This window comes from Bombus flavifrons, chromosome 15 (genome assembly GCF_040668555.2).
Source record: "Bombus flavifrons isolate JBK064 chromosome 15, iyBomFlav1_principal, whole genome shotgun sequence".
NCBI lineage: Eukaryota > Metazoa > Arthropoda > Insecta > Hymenoptera > Apidae > Bombus > Bombus flavifrons.
This window is the reverse complement of record NC_138456.1, coordinates 3,856,038-3,874,417: the sequence shown is the minus strand read 5'-3', so window position 1 is coordinate 3,874,417 and position 18,380 is coordinate 3,856,038. Positions and strand designations below refer to the sequence as shown.

Below are 18,380 nucleotides of genomic sequence, written 5' to 3'. Positions count from 1 at the left end.
TCTTCTTAAACCACTGAATAAAAGAAACTTCCTGGCATATAAAGAAGCAATACACTCGACAAATATAATCCCAGAACGAGAGGAAATAACCGCGTCCTATAATTTTCTCGCTTTGACGAAATATCGTTCGTAAAATTTTGTTAAACTATCGAGCAAAAGAAACCACCATAAATAAACAACATATCGAACAAACCTAAATTCAGAACAATAAAAAGCTCGTCGAATCTATGATTTTCTCAGAACACCTGTATCCTACGATTTTCTTGTTTAAATAAAATATCATGCAAAAAATCTCGTTAAATCATTGAAAGAAAAAAAGTATCGTAGCAAAAGAAATAGGATAGCGAACAAATCTAAATTCAGAAGAATAAAAAGCTCGTCAAATCTACAATTTCCTAAAAACATCCACACCCCATAATTCCTACTGCTGCTATTCCCTCATCCAAAATATTCACAAAGTTTTCTCCTTGAACCGTTGAAAACCAGAAGAAATACACTGCAGAGGAAGCAATACAGTGCAGAAATCTAAATGGAGAAATAAACTTCCTCGGTTAGACGCAAGTCCATCCGACGATAGCTGGTCTGACGGAGCCACCCCCGGAATCAATATGGAGAATACCATCTAACCATTGTAGCAACATATACCAATAGTAACATCAAATCTCTATCCTCCCCTCCCTTCACCTAAAACCTTCCAGTTCAAAACAATTTCGCCGGGAACGATGCCTCGCCGTCCATTATCCGTCGATTCGACATTCGACGAACCTCTCGCCTAACATAACGCCAGCGAACTGAAGCTTGGAGGAGGGAAATGGGGGTAGCCAGTAGTCAGCCGGCATAAATTATTCATCCTTCGGTTGGAAAACGAGCGAAAGGTTCGTCCGGTTGGCTCGATCATTAGATTGGTCGAACGCCAGATCTAGCTGAACCCAGATACCAGAAACAAATGAAGATGGTTTGGAGCGAAGGATAAGCGTAGTTGTAAAAGGATAGAGAGAGGCAAGGAGCGACATTAGTTACGTGATCCTAGTGGCAATGATTTAGCCGGATGAAGTAAGCGAATTCTCGTTGACACGTGCATCGCCATACGTAGGAGCAAGCCAAATGGACCATCGGGAGCAAATAACTCGATTTGCTCGGTCTACGCGTACTTGGCTGGCTGAAAAGCTGGAGACTCGTCCGGTCGGAGTGAACCGGCACAGAGATGGTGATACATATAGGGTGGCTAACAGGATAATGATACAAACATCGGTTTTTGTTTGTCGAATCGAACAACGTAAGATCTCAACGAGACGACATATTCTTTTAATTTTTCGTTAGAGCACTCATATGAATATTTTGGTTTGATTATTTCGATTGGACATTTTGTTGAAAATTTCAGGATGGTTTTGCAGATACAAGAAGCAGCGTACGCTGGACTTGATACTTTATGTTTTATGTCTTGTGCATACTTTATAGGTACTTGGTCAAATACTTTGATTGGTAATGAGAGAAAATTGTGCTATAGGTGTATCATCGTACCATATGTGTATCGTCGTATCGTAGGCTGATCTATAGACTCAACAGAATCTTAACATTTTCCTCTTCGAAGCAACCAATATAATTGAACATCCTGCATATACTTGTTTCGTAATACATACTTCATGGGTTATAACAGACACGCTACACTTTATACTTTATATCTAATACCTGAACAAAATACGTGAATCGATAGCTGAGGAAAAAATCACGTTACGTATACACAGATACGTACGTATCGTAGTATAATAAACCGACCTATAGACCCGACAAAGCCTTAATCTTCCCAGCTCGAGGCAACAGCTACGACACGATACGCTACAATTAAAACGAGTATACCCTATTGACCACCCTGTATATACCCCGAAAAGAGATGGAAAAGAGAGATGGAAAGAGGGGTGGTAGGGCATACGCAGGAGCGTGAAGGGGTGGAAAGGAAGAGGGCGGCGGAAGCAAGGAAGTTATCGAGGCGGTAGTGTCACCATAGTCATACAGAGGTGCCCAGTTGTCGAGCAAACTAGCGGAGCCAGTCAGGCAAACAGCTCAGCCGGAGCCAGGGGGCTTCCTAGCCTCGGCCAGCCAACCAGCCAGCAGCCAGTAAGCGGAACACCAAGCGAGTTCTTGTTTTATTCAGTCGGGATCATAAATTACGAATTTAAACACACAATGAAAGACGCTTAACAAGAAGCTAACGCGAGATTGAGAGGCCCCGCCCGGAACACCTCTTCTTCCGGAGGAATGAGCCGAGGTTGGCCAATCCTGGAACAGAACCGCCCTTCGATGTTCAGCCGACCCACCGTTTCCACGCCAATCCACTTCGTTCGTTCGTTGCACAGCCGGCTGTTGGATCGACCTATCGGAGAGCCGAGAGAACCCGAAACCAAAACCCGAACCAAACACGAAGCACCTCGACCATGCTTCGAGCGAGTTAAGTCGGATCGGACGAGCTTGGCTCCCGATGCACCCCAGTCGCATACCACTTGGCGAGCCGAGTCGCTCGGCTACTACCCCCTTAACAAGTTAGTATAGTGTACCCAACGATCGACGTGATTTTTCAACCATATTTTCCGAGATGTCGTACCTTAAGTGATATTAGGCGTGCATGATTCGTGAATTTGCAGGGTATCGGTTTGTTATTCGGAGGCAAGGATTTCGGTGGATGATAGAGGAGTACAGTGGTGAAAACACAAGTTGTTGAAGTTTGGACTTTGGGAAAGGGGAACATCTGGGGAGGAAAAAATCTAGTGAGATAAGGACCTTGAACGAAGAGGATTGGACGAGAGGAAAAGGAAGAAATCTTTGCGTTTGAGAAGTCGGAGGTGGACAGTTTATATTGGATCATAGGGGGAGAGGAAAATCGTATTGGAGAACACAGCGATGGAAAGTTCATGCTGAACTTTAGGAAAAGGAGAGATTTGTATCGCAGAGTGCAGTGGTGGAAGGAGGATATATTGGATTTAGAAGAAATTAATTTGTATAGGAGAATAAATTTGTGGTGGGGGAAGATTGCATTAAACTTTAGAAGGAAAAACTTGGAATAGAGAGCACAGTGGTGAGAAACAGATCAGTTTGCATTTCTTAGGAAAAGGGTGGATCTTCGTTGGAGAATGTAGTAGGAAAAAAGGTCATTTTGGAATTGAGGAAAGGGAAAAGTTTTCATTAGAGAACATAGCGAAAAATTTATATGGAACTCTGGGGAAAAAGAAAGTCATATTGTAGAATATAGTGGTGAAAAGAAGGTTATTTTGGACTTCAGGGAAAACAAATTTATGTTAAAAAACACAGTGGTAGAGAATTTACGTTGAACTTGAGAAAAAGAAGAAATTGGGAAACATAATGATTGGAAGAGTCTTGTATTGAGCATCGAGAAAAGAAAAAATTTAGATTGAAACGCAGTGGTCTTTGAAAATTATTTTGGAATATTTTATATAAGAAAATATCTTGAAAAGTCAATTTGTTCACCTTTTGTTAGGAATCCATTAACGTAAATAAAACTATCGTCCACCAAATTTTGGGTATTTTGATGAAATAATCTTTCAAATCTATTTATCTAGTATTCCAAATTCGCGTTGGACTCTGGAGAACCTTAAAATAGCCACACGTGCTAAATAAAGCTAACACCAATGATAATAATAATCAAAAATAATTCCTCCTAAAAAGAAATATCCCTACAAAACGCATTCTAAAATATCCTGAAGGTAATATTTCGAAAAACCAAATAAACCACATTATGGGAGCGCAACAAAGTGATCGGTGAGGAACCAGTCCACCGCCAAATCGTGAGTGATTATGCTTAGTGTGTACCAGTGACCGCGCTCCAAAGTGCTCGACCCGCCCATCATCTGCAAACGATCTTGTCGTTTAAACCCCGGTTTCCAGTCCCGGCCGAAATTTTCCGCTCATTGCCGAACTATGCGTGGTGCGAGATGGTGTGTTCTCTGACCAACAATAACAACAACAACACAAGTGGTAAGAGCTGCACGGACACGGAGCCTTGCACGGACTTGCAGTCTCGTTCGAGCCCAGAGGCGCAGCCAGGCGAGAACATGTCGTCGTTGAGCGACGCTCACAGACGGAACAGTCACTTGGAAGGCGACAGAAGTTCGTCTGCGGGTTCATCTCTGGGCTCGTGTTCGCCGCCTCCTGCATCCAGCCACTCGCCACCGCCTCCTAGACCGCCCTGGTTGCACGATTTTCACGCAGCAGCCGCGCCTCATGTTCTCCAATTTTTAAATCTGAGCGCCGCCGGTGGAAGCATGTTGGCCAGTCAGCCATTGGCAGCGTTGCACTCTATGGCTGAACGAAGTCACCATCAGCAACATCAGCAGCACCAGCAGCAACAACAGCAACAACAACAACAGCAGGTTCATCATCAACAGCAACAACAAGCTGCCGGGATTCACTTGCCCAGGATCAGCGTTCCATTGTCTACGATCACTCAAGGGCAGGCTTCACCCACTGGAAGTGGAAAACACAGTCCTGCCACTTCTATCACCTCCGTCGGAAGCAATCCGCATGGCATCGACACGATATTGTCGCGGCCGGCGGCCACGCATCCTCAGGCGCCTGTGTCCGCCACACATGCCGCGCTCCAGCCGACGCCGCACCCCCAACACATGACCGCGCCGAGGTACGGCATGCACGCGGGATTCACCGCATCGTCGGGTGAGTATTTTTCCTTATTTTGCCCAGTCTTAATTCACTTTTATTTCGGTCTTATCTTTGTTCGTTTGATTGAATTTCTGAGAAGGTTCCGAGAGGTTTGGAATTCTTTAATTCATCGATATGGGGGAGGGAGTATAGGGAGGCGGCAGTATAGGGTATACAGGGTATAATATAATATAGACGATGTAGATTCAGCAATAGCTCCGTTGTGCAGAGATTTGTAAGTTAAAATTTTGGGGTTGATAATGATTATGGAATGGGAGAACGTAAGAGATACAGAAATCTTAGAAAGAATTGTGCCAATTAATTGCACAGGTACATAATATAGGGGAACATGACGCATAGAACATACGCGAGATTCACCATCATATCGTTAGATGAGTATTTTTCTTTATCTTTTCCAGTATCTTTCAGTCTTATTTCTGTTGCTGCTATTATGCTTCTGGGAACGTTTTGCGAAGTTTGGAATTTCTTAATTGATCGACATGAAAATGAGAGTGTACCTATAAAAGGTGTGAGGAGGGAATTTTAATGATACGCACAAGTTTCAGAAAAGATTGCTCTAGTTAATTGTACCAGTGCATAGCGCAGGGAAGTATAATGTATGCACGCAGGATATTGTCAGATGAGAATTTTTATTTATTTTTTCCAACCTGTTTTTGATTCTATTTAGATTTTCAGAGGTTTATAGAAGTTCGGGTTTGAAAATTTTTAAATTTATCGATGCGAGATATGACTGTGAGAATACTTGTGAAAATAATTAGATGATGGCGAAGATTTTAGGGTGTACAGTACAGGAAATAGAATATAATACGAAAGATATAGGTGTAGAAATAGTTTTGTTGTGGGGAGATTACATAAAGTTAGAATTTGAAAGATTAAAAATTGATAGATAAAGATTGTAGACAGGATACTGTGAATGTGACAGATATAAAAGTGTTAAACAGGAAAGAAGATTATGGTACTTGATGTTTAGGGGACCTATAATACACACGTATTCATAGAATTTGTCTAAGCCAAAGGCAAATCATGATTTGCGAACCATGATTGCCAAATTATATTGAACGATAAAAATTCAATCGAGAACAACAGTATCCAACTTAGAATAATAATTGAAAAGAATTTCATGGGAAGAACGTGCGAGATTCATTTTACACGATTTTTATTCCAATTTTATACAACGCGGATATTAATATCGTGCGAATTAATTTCAATAAAATCAAAAACGCCAGCGGCACCAGATTTATAATTTGACCGGCGGTATGATCGATCGTGTCGACAATCGAAGAATAAAAATGATTCTGTTCCCGTGTAATATTAAAGATTTATACGATATTTCATTCGGCTTAAATGTCAATCGATGTTTGCAATTACTAATATTATCAATAATCTATCATCTTATCCCATTTTCAATTCTTATTTAAAAAATAAAGGAACAAGAAGTATTAAAAGATCGTGTTATAACAAGTGAAGGTTTAATGTTCTTTGCAAACAAGATTTAACACTCGATATTTCTAATGAAATGTTTTTTGCGTTACGAGTAGAAATACTATTTTCTTTGCATTTTGACGATAAAAATATAACACATTCCAATTAGGACCAGTTTTACCAAAAACACAAATACATTTATCGTTTATTCAATTAAGAATTCGTGAAAACATAATATTGTGTATGCGAAACACCAAGTATTGAAAGAAGTAACATCACTTTATAACGAAGAAAATTTACAGTGATTTCTTCACGATAACACTATCTTTACGTACAAACGCATCAGCATAATATAATTTTGAAATTACCCAAGTAATTCATTCTGTATGTTCTCATAAATCTTTGTACTATTCGTGAAAAGTATCTTTTATATATTTTCCAGTGTAACACGAAAGATTACGATATTTTCGAAATGTTCCTATCTTTAAAGAAAATACGTAAGAATTTTTATGCAGAAGCTATTTTTCTACAGAATTTTTCTGCGATAGTTACTTTTCTATGGAACTTTCCTGTAACGGAGACTTCTCGAATTTCTCCAATTTTCAAACGAACGTGTTATAATTTTGATATTATTCAATTAACTCATTTTCCTGTTCCTACAAACTTTTCTTCATCGTTTAATCATACAATGTAATTTAATACGAATGGTTCGAATCTTCTCGAGACATTTCTCTCAACTTTTCTATAAAAATTATTTTTTTATTTTTATAGAATCTTCCCGATTTATCAAACAACGTGCCATAATTTTCTAATTACTCGAATAATTCATCCTGTACATTCTCATAAATTTACATCATTCACGAGGATTTTGTTGTACATTCTATGATTTAAAGTGAAAGATTCGTATTAAGGATGTTGTTCGTTAAATTGTTTCAGTTGAAATTAAACGTGTCTTGCGCAAATACCGCTCTGTCCTGTGCACGAGCAATAATCTGTATCTGTCCTGGAGCTCTATCTTGAACTTGATCCCGGATTATCCATGCATTTAAAATGATTAAAGCGCCAATTATTTACGAGACCCGTTCGTGTCGCTTCGCCGACGAAACGAAAGTGAATTTCGAATAATTTCCCAGGCGATTGCGAATCGTTACACCTGACGGCCGACGAACGCCATCGTAAATTCAACGAAATTTCTACTGCTTATTGAAACTAGAAGAATATAATTTTAATAAAAAGTAATTCATTTGAAAGTTATAAATGAATCGATATACACGTCTGTTTACGTTCGTGTAATTTTGGAAAATCGATCGATATCCTGACTGATCTTTGCTTTTATTTCTCTTCTTGTTTTTATTTACATAAATAATTATCAATTTGAATCTCCACGAAGAGATAATTATCGTTGTAATATAAAATAAAGCACGAATAATGGATATATTATTTTTTGAAATTGTTTGATTACATTTTATTCATATTATGAAATTGTTATTTAGAATCTCTTCATTTTCCTTTTTTACTCTTCTAATACGAAGATATTGTAAAATGATTAAGGAACATTAACATCGAATTTTGATGGATTTACGATATTTTATACGCGATTTATTCTATGTAGATATTGTTTCGTTAAATACATCGAAATTTATTTATATAAATAAATTTATATAAATTTATGTAAATTGCAGAATACACGTAATAACAAAAGATATATAACCAATTCAAAGTAAAGTGCTACTTAATGATGCAACAATATTGAAGAAATTACAGTCACAGCGTAATTATCCGTCGCTATATTTCTCAATAGTAATTAACGGTACTTATCAAAAAATTGAGTATCTAAACGAAGTCGTTGAATAAATTTCACAAGCTTCGTCGAACTAAATCTTCGGCAATACAGATAATTAATACTACTATCCCAAAGTATGATCAAACTAGCTTACCAATCTGAAGGATACTAATTTCTGATCGCTAATCTTCTCCAGTATTCCCAACTCACACTATCATCTATAAAATTTTCACATTATTCCAAAGTCCGATGAATTGGACTGTTCCATATAATTTCTTATTAAATTCTTACTGATAAATGAAACAGTTACGATTCAAATTGTATAAATTAACGGGTCCAACGCATTGAAATTATTAGCTCGCGGATGATAGCCGTATAATTTAGATTAAATTTCAATTACTTTACTTGATCTTGTCTTTATCGTGTGAAATATAGGGTACGAATTTAAACGAGGTGTTTTGAAATTAAAGAATCACATAATTTAGCTGAAAATTCGGTTAACTCGCTTAATCTCCACCTAAATCTTAAATTTCGATTTATGCTCCATATTTTACGCGATAAATGCCACTGATGATCTTTATCACGTAAAATGTAGAATGTGAATGAAAACGAAGAGTCGTGAAATTGAGAAACTTAATCCAAACTTTTATGGGTCGCCTACAATCTAAAGATGACTGACGAACACTGAACTAGTTCAGAGTAAAATAGATTAAAATGAAATCGATTCAAATGAAATGGAAATTTTGTAAGGTGAATTCGATGTACGAGATACGAAAGTGCTTGAGTCACGTAACACGGTACTCTAAGAGCACGTAAAAGCGTAAATTTAGCCATATTGTTCGATGTAAGTGGTACAAGAGCTTGGCTAGAATCCGAAGTACCCGATTTCATGTCATTAGGTACACGTTTCTGGGCCAGGTCCCCTTCAAACCTTTCCTAAGGCGTAAACACTTCATAAAGATTCCTCCAATAGCTCTCACTTCGTGGCCGGCATCGATATCGATTCAATCCCGGCGAATATATCGTCCGCAATAACGTCAAATTTAACTTTGAACATAATTAAATTATAATATTCTTAAAAACAAAAGTTTGCCACGATAATTTTATTTTTATTTTTTTTTTTTTTTTTGTTTTTTTAAGATTTTACGTTTCAAAGGATTCGACGATTGAAAAATGTTGTAAGAAATACAAAGTTCAAATGACGCAATAATTAATTGTAAATTTAAATAGAGAAACTGATGTTTGCAAGGAGAGGAAATTTAGGTTTATCGTTATTTTATCTAATTGTGGCCTTACAGCCTGGAAATGGACTTGGCTTTGCTATATTTTTTTAAACTCACACGTACTTATATCTTTCTCGCATTCACACGCTCAAAGTTCGCAAAATGAAATCTGTTCTTACGCATTAGGTGGACTCAAAAGCTTCGCGCGTTTTCTAAGGAAATAATGTTCTATGCGAAGCATTCTATTGATCGTTCTATTGATCGTACGTAATTCAACAAAATAATATAAAACAAAAAATGTTGTGCATTCTATTATTTCCTTATAAAACGAAAATTAACATATGTGTATATATATATACACATACATATCTCTGTAAAAACTCCGTAAAAGAGATGCCTGCTAGATACTGAGAATACTGGATACCATATCGACAACAGTTATGTATTCTCTGATTTATTCATTGCTCTTATTAAATAGAAATCCATTTTGCGATGCTATGGTACGTTTCCTTTATACCTTTCATTTTACATCTAAACTTGCTTTTGTCCGTCACTGTAAGTATATCGTAGAATTAAGATAGAGCTCTCTGTAAGAACGATCCGGGGCACGTAACGCGGTTGAGCAACACTGTAGACACTATAAAATTGTTTTCCTTCCAATAAAAGGAGAAATCCACGGTGTGGCACCCGTAAAAGCTACCGTGGGGTCCCGAAAGAATCTTTCGCGATTTATATCCGGCTGCTGTGCTACTTTTGCTCGTGGCGGACGTTCAAATATCTCCAGCAATCGTTCTCATAATTCACCATAATGGGATCGGCTATAGTTTAAAAAGACCGCGTGAACATTGTTTAAGATCTGCCCTACCTTCTCTCTTATTTTCCTTTATTTTCGTTTCTTTTATAGATAACATAATAGTAGCCAATAAGATAAAATGACGCAGCTATAAGAAGGTAAAATTGCATTATAGAATTTTGGAGAAAAATTTTCTTGGCTTCTATCCAGTTTATATACAATATAACAGCGTTTCCTATTGTAAAGTACAATTGACCTGTTCGTGAGTTAACACAGGATCAAAATCCCTAGCTAAGTTGGCCACCGTCGTCAGGTGGTTAACCGGAAATACGCTAACTTCGGTTCGCGCGAGTATACGCGTTTATCCGATTCGGTTAGGCGAGTTTGCGATCTGAAGTCGACCTCCCGATCCTTCGCCAAGTTGGAAAGCCACGTTTCAATCACGGAGAGAAAGATTTCTAACTATCAATTAATAAACGTCAGATTAGAATATTTGAATGTACATATGTATTTAGTGTTCTGCATTCATAATATAATAATAATAACGATAATAATAATCATAATTTATTTGTACTTTAGGCTCATGGCTATCGCATTCTTATTCCTAGTTTCTTACGCTACGTTATATTTTTACATTCAGCTTTTAGTTACTACGCTATATTGCTATCTTATTATGTCATATTATATTATTAAACTTCATCTTGATAATTAATATGTATCTATTGTAGTGGATAATCTAGAATCGTTGTCTATTAACAATTTCATACAGCCAGGATTTAACTGCAAAATTTTCAAATCAAATTCTCTCGAAAGCAAAACTCCGTGTTGAAAAATATCCAAATTGAATCTTCTTCGAAGCAGAACGTCGTATTTAAAAGTTTATTTCCCTCGATAGGTCTACTGTAGATTTTCGAAAAATGCGTCAAGCTATTTTTTCACCCCACTACTCCATTATGTATAAATTATAATTTACAAGATAATAGCTATTTTTCCATTACAAGTCTTTTATTTTTGTATTTACAGTGACAAATTAAATTACACAAAATCCTGCTACGTAATTCTATAGCAGTCAATTTTACATGGTTTTCATTATGAAAACAGATGGAAGATAAAATTCTAAGCGGAATCTGGGCAAGCTTCGCCCTGTTGCTCTTATTTCGCCATTTTAACGATGTTGTATCGGGGAACGTGAGAATCGAGGGTGTTTCACAACACTGAAGGGTTCATCGAGCTCGGTACGTCCATTATTAATGATATCGCGACACGTATACATATATATACACATACATACACACACACACACACCTATACACCAAGTATAATACCATAAATTTAAAAGCATGGCCATCAAGAGCGGCATAGAAATACTAAACACATTTTACGAACGAGAGGGGCACGTGACCAGGGTTCATGAGTTCGTGAATTAGGCTGACGATGCCACGAACAAGGTCGGGTTTTAAGGGCCATCGAGTTCGTCCGTTTACGCTATTCAAAGCTATCGGAGAATCTCATCTCTTGGTAATTCATGAGACTAAAGATAGATATTAGGGATGAAAACAAAAATTTCTTCTCATTTCCCATCTATAATCTTTTAATTAACGCTTTGTATATAATTGGATATTCCCTTTGCTCGTGAGAAAAAAGAAATTTGTTGCAATTTTTTGATTCGACAAAAAGAAGTAGGATTTGTTGGAAAAATAAATTGTTTAATCGACAGAATGAAATAGTACGTTAACATTCGTACAAAACGATAGTTGGACATCCATCTTCGTGGAAAAAATCGCGATGCGTCAATTTTCGAAACTTAACATCGATAAGATTGCATTAAAAAATTTAGGGCTTTTCCTGCGTGCGAAATTTGTACTATACGCAGAAGATCGCAAAATTTACCATTGCGTTATAGTCGTCAATGAGTTTAATTAATAGAAAATTACGTTGATCGGTTTCCTGAACGCTATTGCAACGACAAATTGTCTCTTTTATCTGAAATTTAGCCAAATGCCACATAGTCAGATTTAGCCACGAAAAGAGTAGTTCAATTTTTTAACTACGCTATAAACGGTGTACCACTACGTTCGTTGAGTCGTGTTAAGAACGTGGGCATTATTTTTTCCTCAAATTTGCTATTCGCGTCTCGCTGCAATTACATCTCGTGGTTTTAAATCTCTAGGGCTTACTCGCGGAGTATCAAAATTCTCTTGTAACGCTAACACGCTCAGAATTCTTCTCTACCATCTACTGTCTAGACACATTTCGGAGTATGCTTGTATTATCTGATCGTCTTACTGCAAATGGCATAGCTACAAAATCGAGAATACTCGATGTAAATTCCTTAAACTTGCTGCCAAACGTTGCGGCTTCTTTTTCTCGCGTTTATCACCTGATTCTTAACGATTTGACTCTTCAATCATTGAGCAGTATAGACATAACGATTGATATTATCTTTGATTGTAAGATATCGAAGGATGTTACGCTACTCACATTATGCGACTATTCTCTCCAAACGCTGCTCCTAAAAGTTTAAAGAATTTCACTTTGGTTCATTCTAAACAATACCCTGTGGCATGTGGCTATTTTAATTGTATAGCAATCCATATCAACGCTATCATTTATTAACTCTCATTTATTACGACGCTTCCTAACATGCTTCTGTTATAGATACACGCTAAAGCTTACGTTTATTTTTCCTTGTAATTTACGCTTCTAATGTTTCGTCTATTTTTTTACATCCTATATACCAAACAGTTTTTCGAATAAATCGACGAAATAAATGAAACAAGAACAAAGAAACGCTTCGTCAATTTTCACCTACGACAATTTCGTACGGTGGTGTCAACTGTACCTCTCTTTAAACATCTCTGAAAACGTGAATACGTCCCCGGTGAAGAAAATTCGGGTATCACGAGACGCATCGATACTTACAATTACAATTTCTCCTAATCAAAGGAAATTATTTCAACAGCAAACGGCCGTTCATTAACCCTCTACATAGGGCCACAATTTTCCCTACCAGGAGAATGGAAAATGTCGCGAGTACGCTTTTCATCGAGCACGCTGTATAAACATGTATCCCGCCCCCGAGTAAAATGGGCGAGCAATGCATGTCGCGCAATACGAAATGCGCAGGTTCGATACGCGTCGGTGTGTTCATTCAGCCACCTCTTGGCTTCCGGCGTGGCTGCATCTGCTTTCGCGATAATTCACCCCCGTTCCGTCTCACTCGAAACAGAAGCAACGCTTTAATTTTACGTAGCCGAATATTATTTCCCTTTTCTATTTCCTATTTTCTATTGTAATAAGTTCAACCACGAATTCTCCTAAAAAATGTTATTACTGCTTGTTTGAGTATTGTCTAATATCGTATCGTTGATTTTTCTATGTTACTGAGCAAATGTTTGAATTTGATCACTTTGTATTAGAAAAAATTGTGTACGTATTCTTTTTGTATGATATAGGATAATCAGATGATCAGAATTATCGAATCTCAGCTATTAGAGTAAAGCAGATATTCGCATGAGCTAAAGTTCAACAGTTTAAATTCAATTTTACTTTTACTATGAAAAATGAATATTTATTTAAATAAAGAAAACAAATGGACAAATATCTTCCATTCTTTAAGCTTGCATTGTATTAATTTTCTTTGTCTTCTACACATTGAACGCTTGAATGACGCACCTTAGAAGCACGTTCTTCGTGTTTCTAATGAAGATAGCGAACTGAACCTATTCTTCGCTATTATCTTATGCAATTGCCGCAACAAGATAAATATAATTTTGTATCGTCATTATTAGCATCGCAGCATCCTTGACACGTTACATATTACGTACACTCGATGTGTTCCGTATTAGGTACATACGTATTTCGACAGAAGAATAATAATTATACTAAGAAGAAAATAAATTTAACATTCATATAAATTTAATTACATTTTTTCCAATACTCAGAGACAAGCACGTTTAATGATAAATCGTGCAAAAGTAATATTCTTTAACTCGTCTTCGCTAAAAACTTTCACTATTTTAACTCGCCTCTATAGAACTTTTATAGACTTTCAAACACAACGATCGACTGCATTCACCAACAGATTTCCAAGTGGAGCTCAAACGTGAATGTGCTCGTCCTTTGCTTTTAACGAACCATCTTACACAGTTGGCGATTGATTTTGTTAATTACTTGCCGAGATACTGCAACGTTCCACACATCCATATTGGATACTGTTCCAAATTAGCTACAGTTACTACTTTACGTCATAAGATACGTATAATGCGAACGAAGCATAGGATTTACGATAAAATAATTAAAAAGTGAAAACAGCGACGAGCGTTCAATTTCTACTGAATATCGCGGGATGTGCTAACACGAGCTTATGGCCACCAATGTACGTGGATCCAATTTAATCAGCATCTATATAAATGCTCCAATAAATACAATGTTGCACCACGAGTTTGATACTCTTAATAGCCAACACAGTATTATTCTCTAAAATTAATTATTAATGAAACATTCTTTTCTAAGCCACGATCGCTAGTCCGCTCACTTGGTCACTTTCTTCTAAAATCATTTCGACATTCCCTAAACCGATTTTCCCTGAAAAACTCCAAGACCACGCACGCCCCGTAAAAATCTCTGTTGGAGGTTCAATCAAAATCAGTGAGTCCAGCGATTCGACGAGCAGTTACGACACCGATGCCGAATATTTTTGTTGATGAGCATGCAGCATCGCCCTGGTTTTTACGATTCAATAAATTTTATTTGATCGGAACGTAACGGACAAAAGGGGTAACGATCGTATCTCGAACGCGTTGCGTTTCCAGCGCCGGTTTCTTGAACCGAGAACCGCTAGAACACTAAAAACGGAAATAACGTTTTATTGGTAGACGGCTAAAGAGATTTTGTAAAGGAAAGAAAAAGAAAGAACCGTACGATTTTTCTTCGAATTGTACCAGCCACGATTAACGACTGACCAATGCAACAATATTACCAACTGGGATTTTATAAACCTGATATAAAGCGAGCGTTAGGTGGTTAGGTTAAGAGCGAAGGAAAAGGGTTCAGAGTAATTTGTGAAAGCGTGATTACGGTCGTTGGTCTTCCGGTTGTAATTGCTTTGGTTAACACGTTCCGTGTCAGGTTACCGTGCAGGAAAATTAAGGAGCTTTCGAGATGTTTTAGAATCTAAGATGGATTTTTTGGTAATATATTTTCTATTCGAAGGATCGGTGATTCAGAAGGTTGTAGAGATTTAAAGATTTAAACGATCGGAAACCAAAATATTTAGAATTTTATACGAATTATGAATTGACAAAAATTTGGAAATTCGAGTATTCGAAGATTTGGTTGAAGATATGAAAGTATAAAATGAAAAGATGATTGTAATAAAATTTGTTAATATTTACAATCCAATTGTTTTAGAATTCTATTAAATTGAAATTAAATTTTACAATCGAATTTTTAAATATAAGATAATTTCAAATTACGATTTGTATGGTAATTACGATTGCTATCTTGAGAAGATCGTGTGAAACTACTGTGATTCCTTGCGTAATAAAAAAGTAACATAAAAGAGTGGAATTTTTATTGATTTTCCCTTATCGGCTAATAATGTCTAGAAAAATTGAAGAACTTCCATTCGTATCGCTTGATTTTCCTATCATCTGCTTGGAGAATAGCGAAACCAAAATCAGTATGTATTTTATTAAAATATCTTTTTAAAATGAAGTCTGATAGAGGAATGTTCCATGTGCATAAAAGTTTCTTCTTTTTCCACATAGAATAAAAATCCGCGAAGGAAAAGTATGATTCCCACTTGAAAGACGAAAGTTGACTTTTCAAATATCTTTAGGGACGCCCCCCCCCCCCAAAAAAAAGGAGAAAAATAAATAGGATAGTAGACTTATTTTCTTCTCGAAACGGCAAAACTTTTGCATTCAACATTTCTGCCGAGAACGTATTTTTTTCGAGATTCGATTATTTAGACGCGAAGTAATCAAACGAACACCCTATAAATTTTAATTTCACAATGCGAACTTAAAAATGCGTATAAACGTGAATTTTTATAGACGATCCTCCGTCTAATACGATGCAAAGTAACTGTAATTTCGACGATAGGTTTGAAGGGGTTAAACAGTTTTTGCGAGAGTAGAAACCTCTCTTGTGATTGGATTGTTCGTGGCCACACACGTCGCGTTGCGGTTCTCCGACGTTGGCGCGATCTCTTTGAAAGATATAGGGAACTGCGAAGGGGATACAAATAACATCACTTTCCTGTTGGAATTTCTTGCTGTCATATTGTCACGCCATTCGGCTACATAAATCACCACGGTATCCTAAACTACATCTTGTTACATTTTCCATAAAATAATCGTTATTAGAATTCTGTTACGAGATTACACGCTATCGTGCAAAGATATTTGCCAACTTATTAAATTTTAAGAAAATGTTAAAGACGTTATAAGCAGAAAGGTATGAGGCAGTTATTATTAAACGTGTTGGTTGGTTTATTAAAATTATTTATTTTATTTATTGCACTTGAAATTGACCAACAAAAATGATTTCACGAAATTGAATTTATTTTGTAAAAGTGGATTAATTGAGCTTCTATAACGCCGTATATTAGGAAATTACACATTCGTGTATTTTACTTGTATCTTTCCAATTTTGTTTATCTGTTTATAACTGTTGTTTAGACTTCGTTTCATCTTATTTCATTTCATTTTTTTTTTTTTTTTTTAATATCATTTAAAACTTTGGTTTATTATACGTGTTGGTTGGTTTATTAAGAAGACGAGTGATAAAATTGTAATAATCGATTATATTAAAATCACTTTAAGTACAAATACAGAAATAGTGTATACCGGTCGTAATCGTCGCTCGCTCAATGCTACTGTCCAACTCTATGCTCGCTAGTCGACTGTATGACTCGCTATAATGACTCGTTATAATGACTATCCTAGAGAGCACGTTCGTCTATTTATATCGACCGGTGTTATTATAAAAGGTTCGAATGTAACTCCGGTTGACGATTACAAATAACGGCGATAATATTTCGTCCGGAGTTTGTTTACCTTTGAACTTAGCAAATCAAAACAACGTTGGTATTCCAAGGCACAATAATATGAGTCTCTCCCGATTCAAATCTTCCATTGACTCATGTGCCGCTACAGGTATTATTTTTTATTATTTCTCATATGATTATGTATGGAAGGAGAATTATAACGCGATTTTAATCGTATTCAAATAATTGGTTTAAAAATATTCTTTGATGTTTCGCTTTTCCATTTTATTCGATATTTCTTTGTGCTTTGGAAAATATTAAATCGGAAAAGAGCGTCCCTCCGGAAATGCAATTTTTCCATTCAACCCTTTTATATCTCGGTGTATTATTGCGATGCAATATAATTTATGTTTGGTAATTTAAAGGCATATATGGTATGATTCGTTAATTGTAAAATTGCGATAATCGGTAAAAGGGAATATCTCGAGAAAAGTCCATAATCCAGAAGATCTTCTCGATTTATTCATTAACACTTGATATTATCGTTCTATTGTATTATCCTTTCTTTATATACATATATACTCTGTATATTTATACATCAGATATTAAATGAAACCATACATTCAACACAGAAGAATTCACAATTTTACATTTCTCTAAATATTAAGAATTTTACAAACATTTGAGAATCTCAAGATAGACGACAAAGATAAAGAAGAATGAAACGCGGAAAATACAGCGGGCAAACTAAAGAGAGGATACTATCTATGTATACGCGTATGTTCATGGCGTGTTTGCTTTGAATGCAGGTATCGGGCAATTCCAACAAAGAACGGAGCCACGGCATCCTGCTGTCTATTGGCCAGGTCTTCAGGGATTAGTCAGTGATCCCCTGGGATGGCGAGCAAGACTACACACACGTGAGTTTCCTTTCCAAGATATATATTTCGCCTACTACCAAATATACTCTTCGTTTCAATGTATTAGAACAGAGATTGTTCGCGATGTTTCGCAAATAGGATAACAAACAGAATGTCGTAACGTGGAGAGTTTTATGTTTGCATTATGTTGTAAAACATGCGCAGAAAAAACGTAATTCCGTGAAAACAGACTTCTTTCTTGAGTTTGTTGGAATATTCTCTTTCGCCTATCATTGAACACTAAGACACTTCTTTTAAGTATTTCGAAACTGTAAATACAAGGAAACATAGGTACTCCTTTTCTGAAACTTTTTTAACAGATATCTAAGAAAATATGAAATTAGAAGATTTTAATTGTTAGTATTTTTTCCGTTCGATTAAAATGTGCGATGTTATTTTTGAAATGAGTTAACAGAAAAGATGTATCTTTCTGAAATCTTGTAATATTTTTAATTTCAGTCATTAATATCTCTTATTTAACGAATGAGACACATCGTCATTTAATTTCACTAAAAAAACATTTATTACAATTTTAAAATTAAATTATATAATAATT

The 18,380-nt window shown here is 36.3% G+C and overlaps 1 protein-coding gene across 2 annotated transcripts in view; it reads left to right on the top strand.

Annotated features, from left to right (window-relative positions):
• The first annotated feature begins 3,616 nt into the window (after positions 1-3,616).
• Positions 3,617-18,380, top strand: part of HGTX (HGTX homeodomain transcription factor) — a 46,745-nt gene continuing 31,981 nt past the window's right edge. The window contains exons 1-2 of one of the 2 annotated variants that reach the window (XM_069128718.1): positions 3,617-4,683; positions 17,714-17,824. In XM_069128718.1, coding sequence (XP_068984819.1) covers positions 3,945-4,683; positions 17,714-17,824 — 850 coding nt within the window. In that variant the 5' untranslated portion in view covers positions 3,617-3,944. Of the gene's footprint in view, positions 4,684-16,926; positions 17,825-18,380 lie in introns of those variants that run through there. The other variant, XR_011175243.1, reaches the window with a different exon arrangement.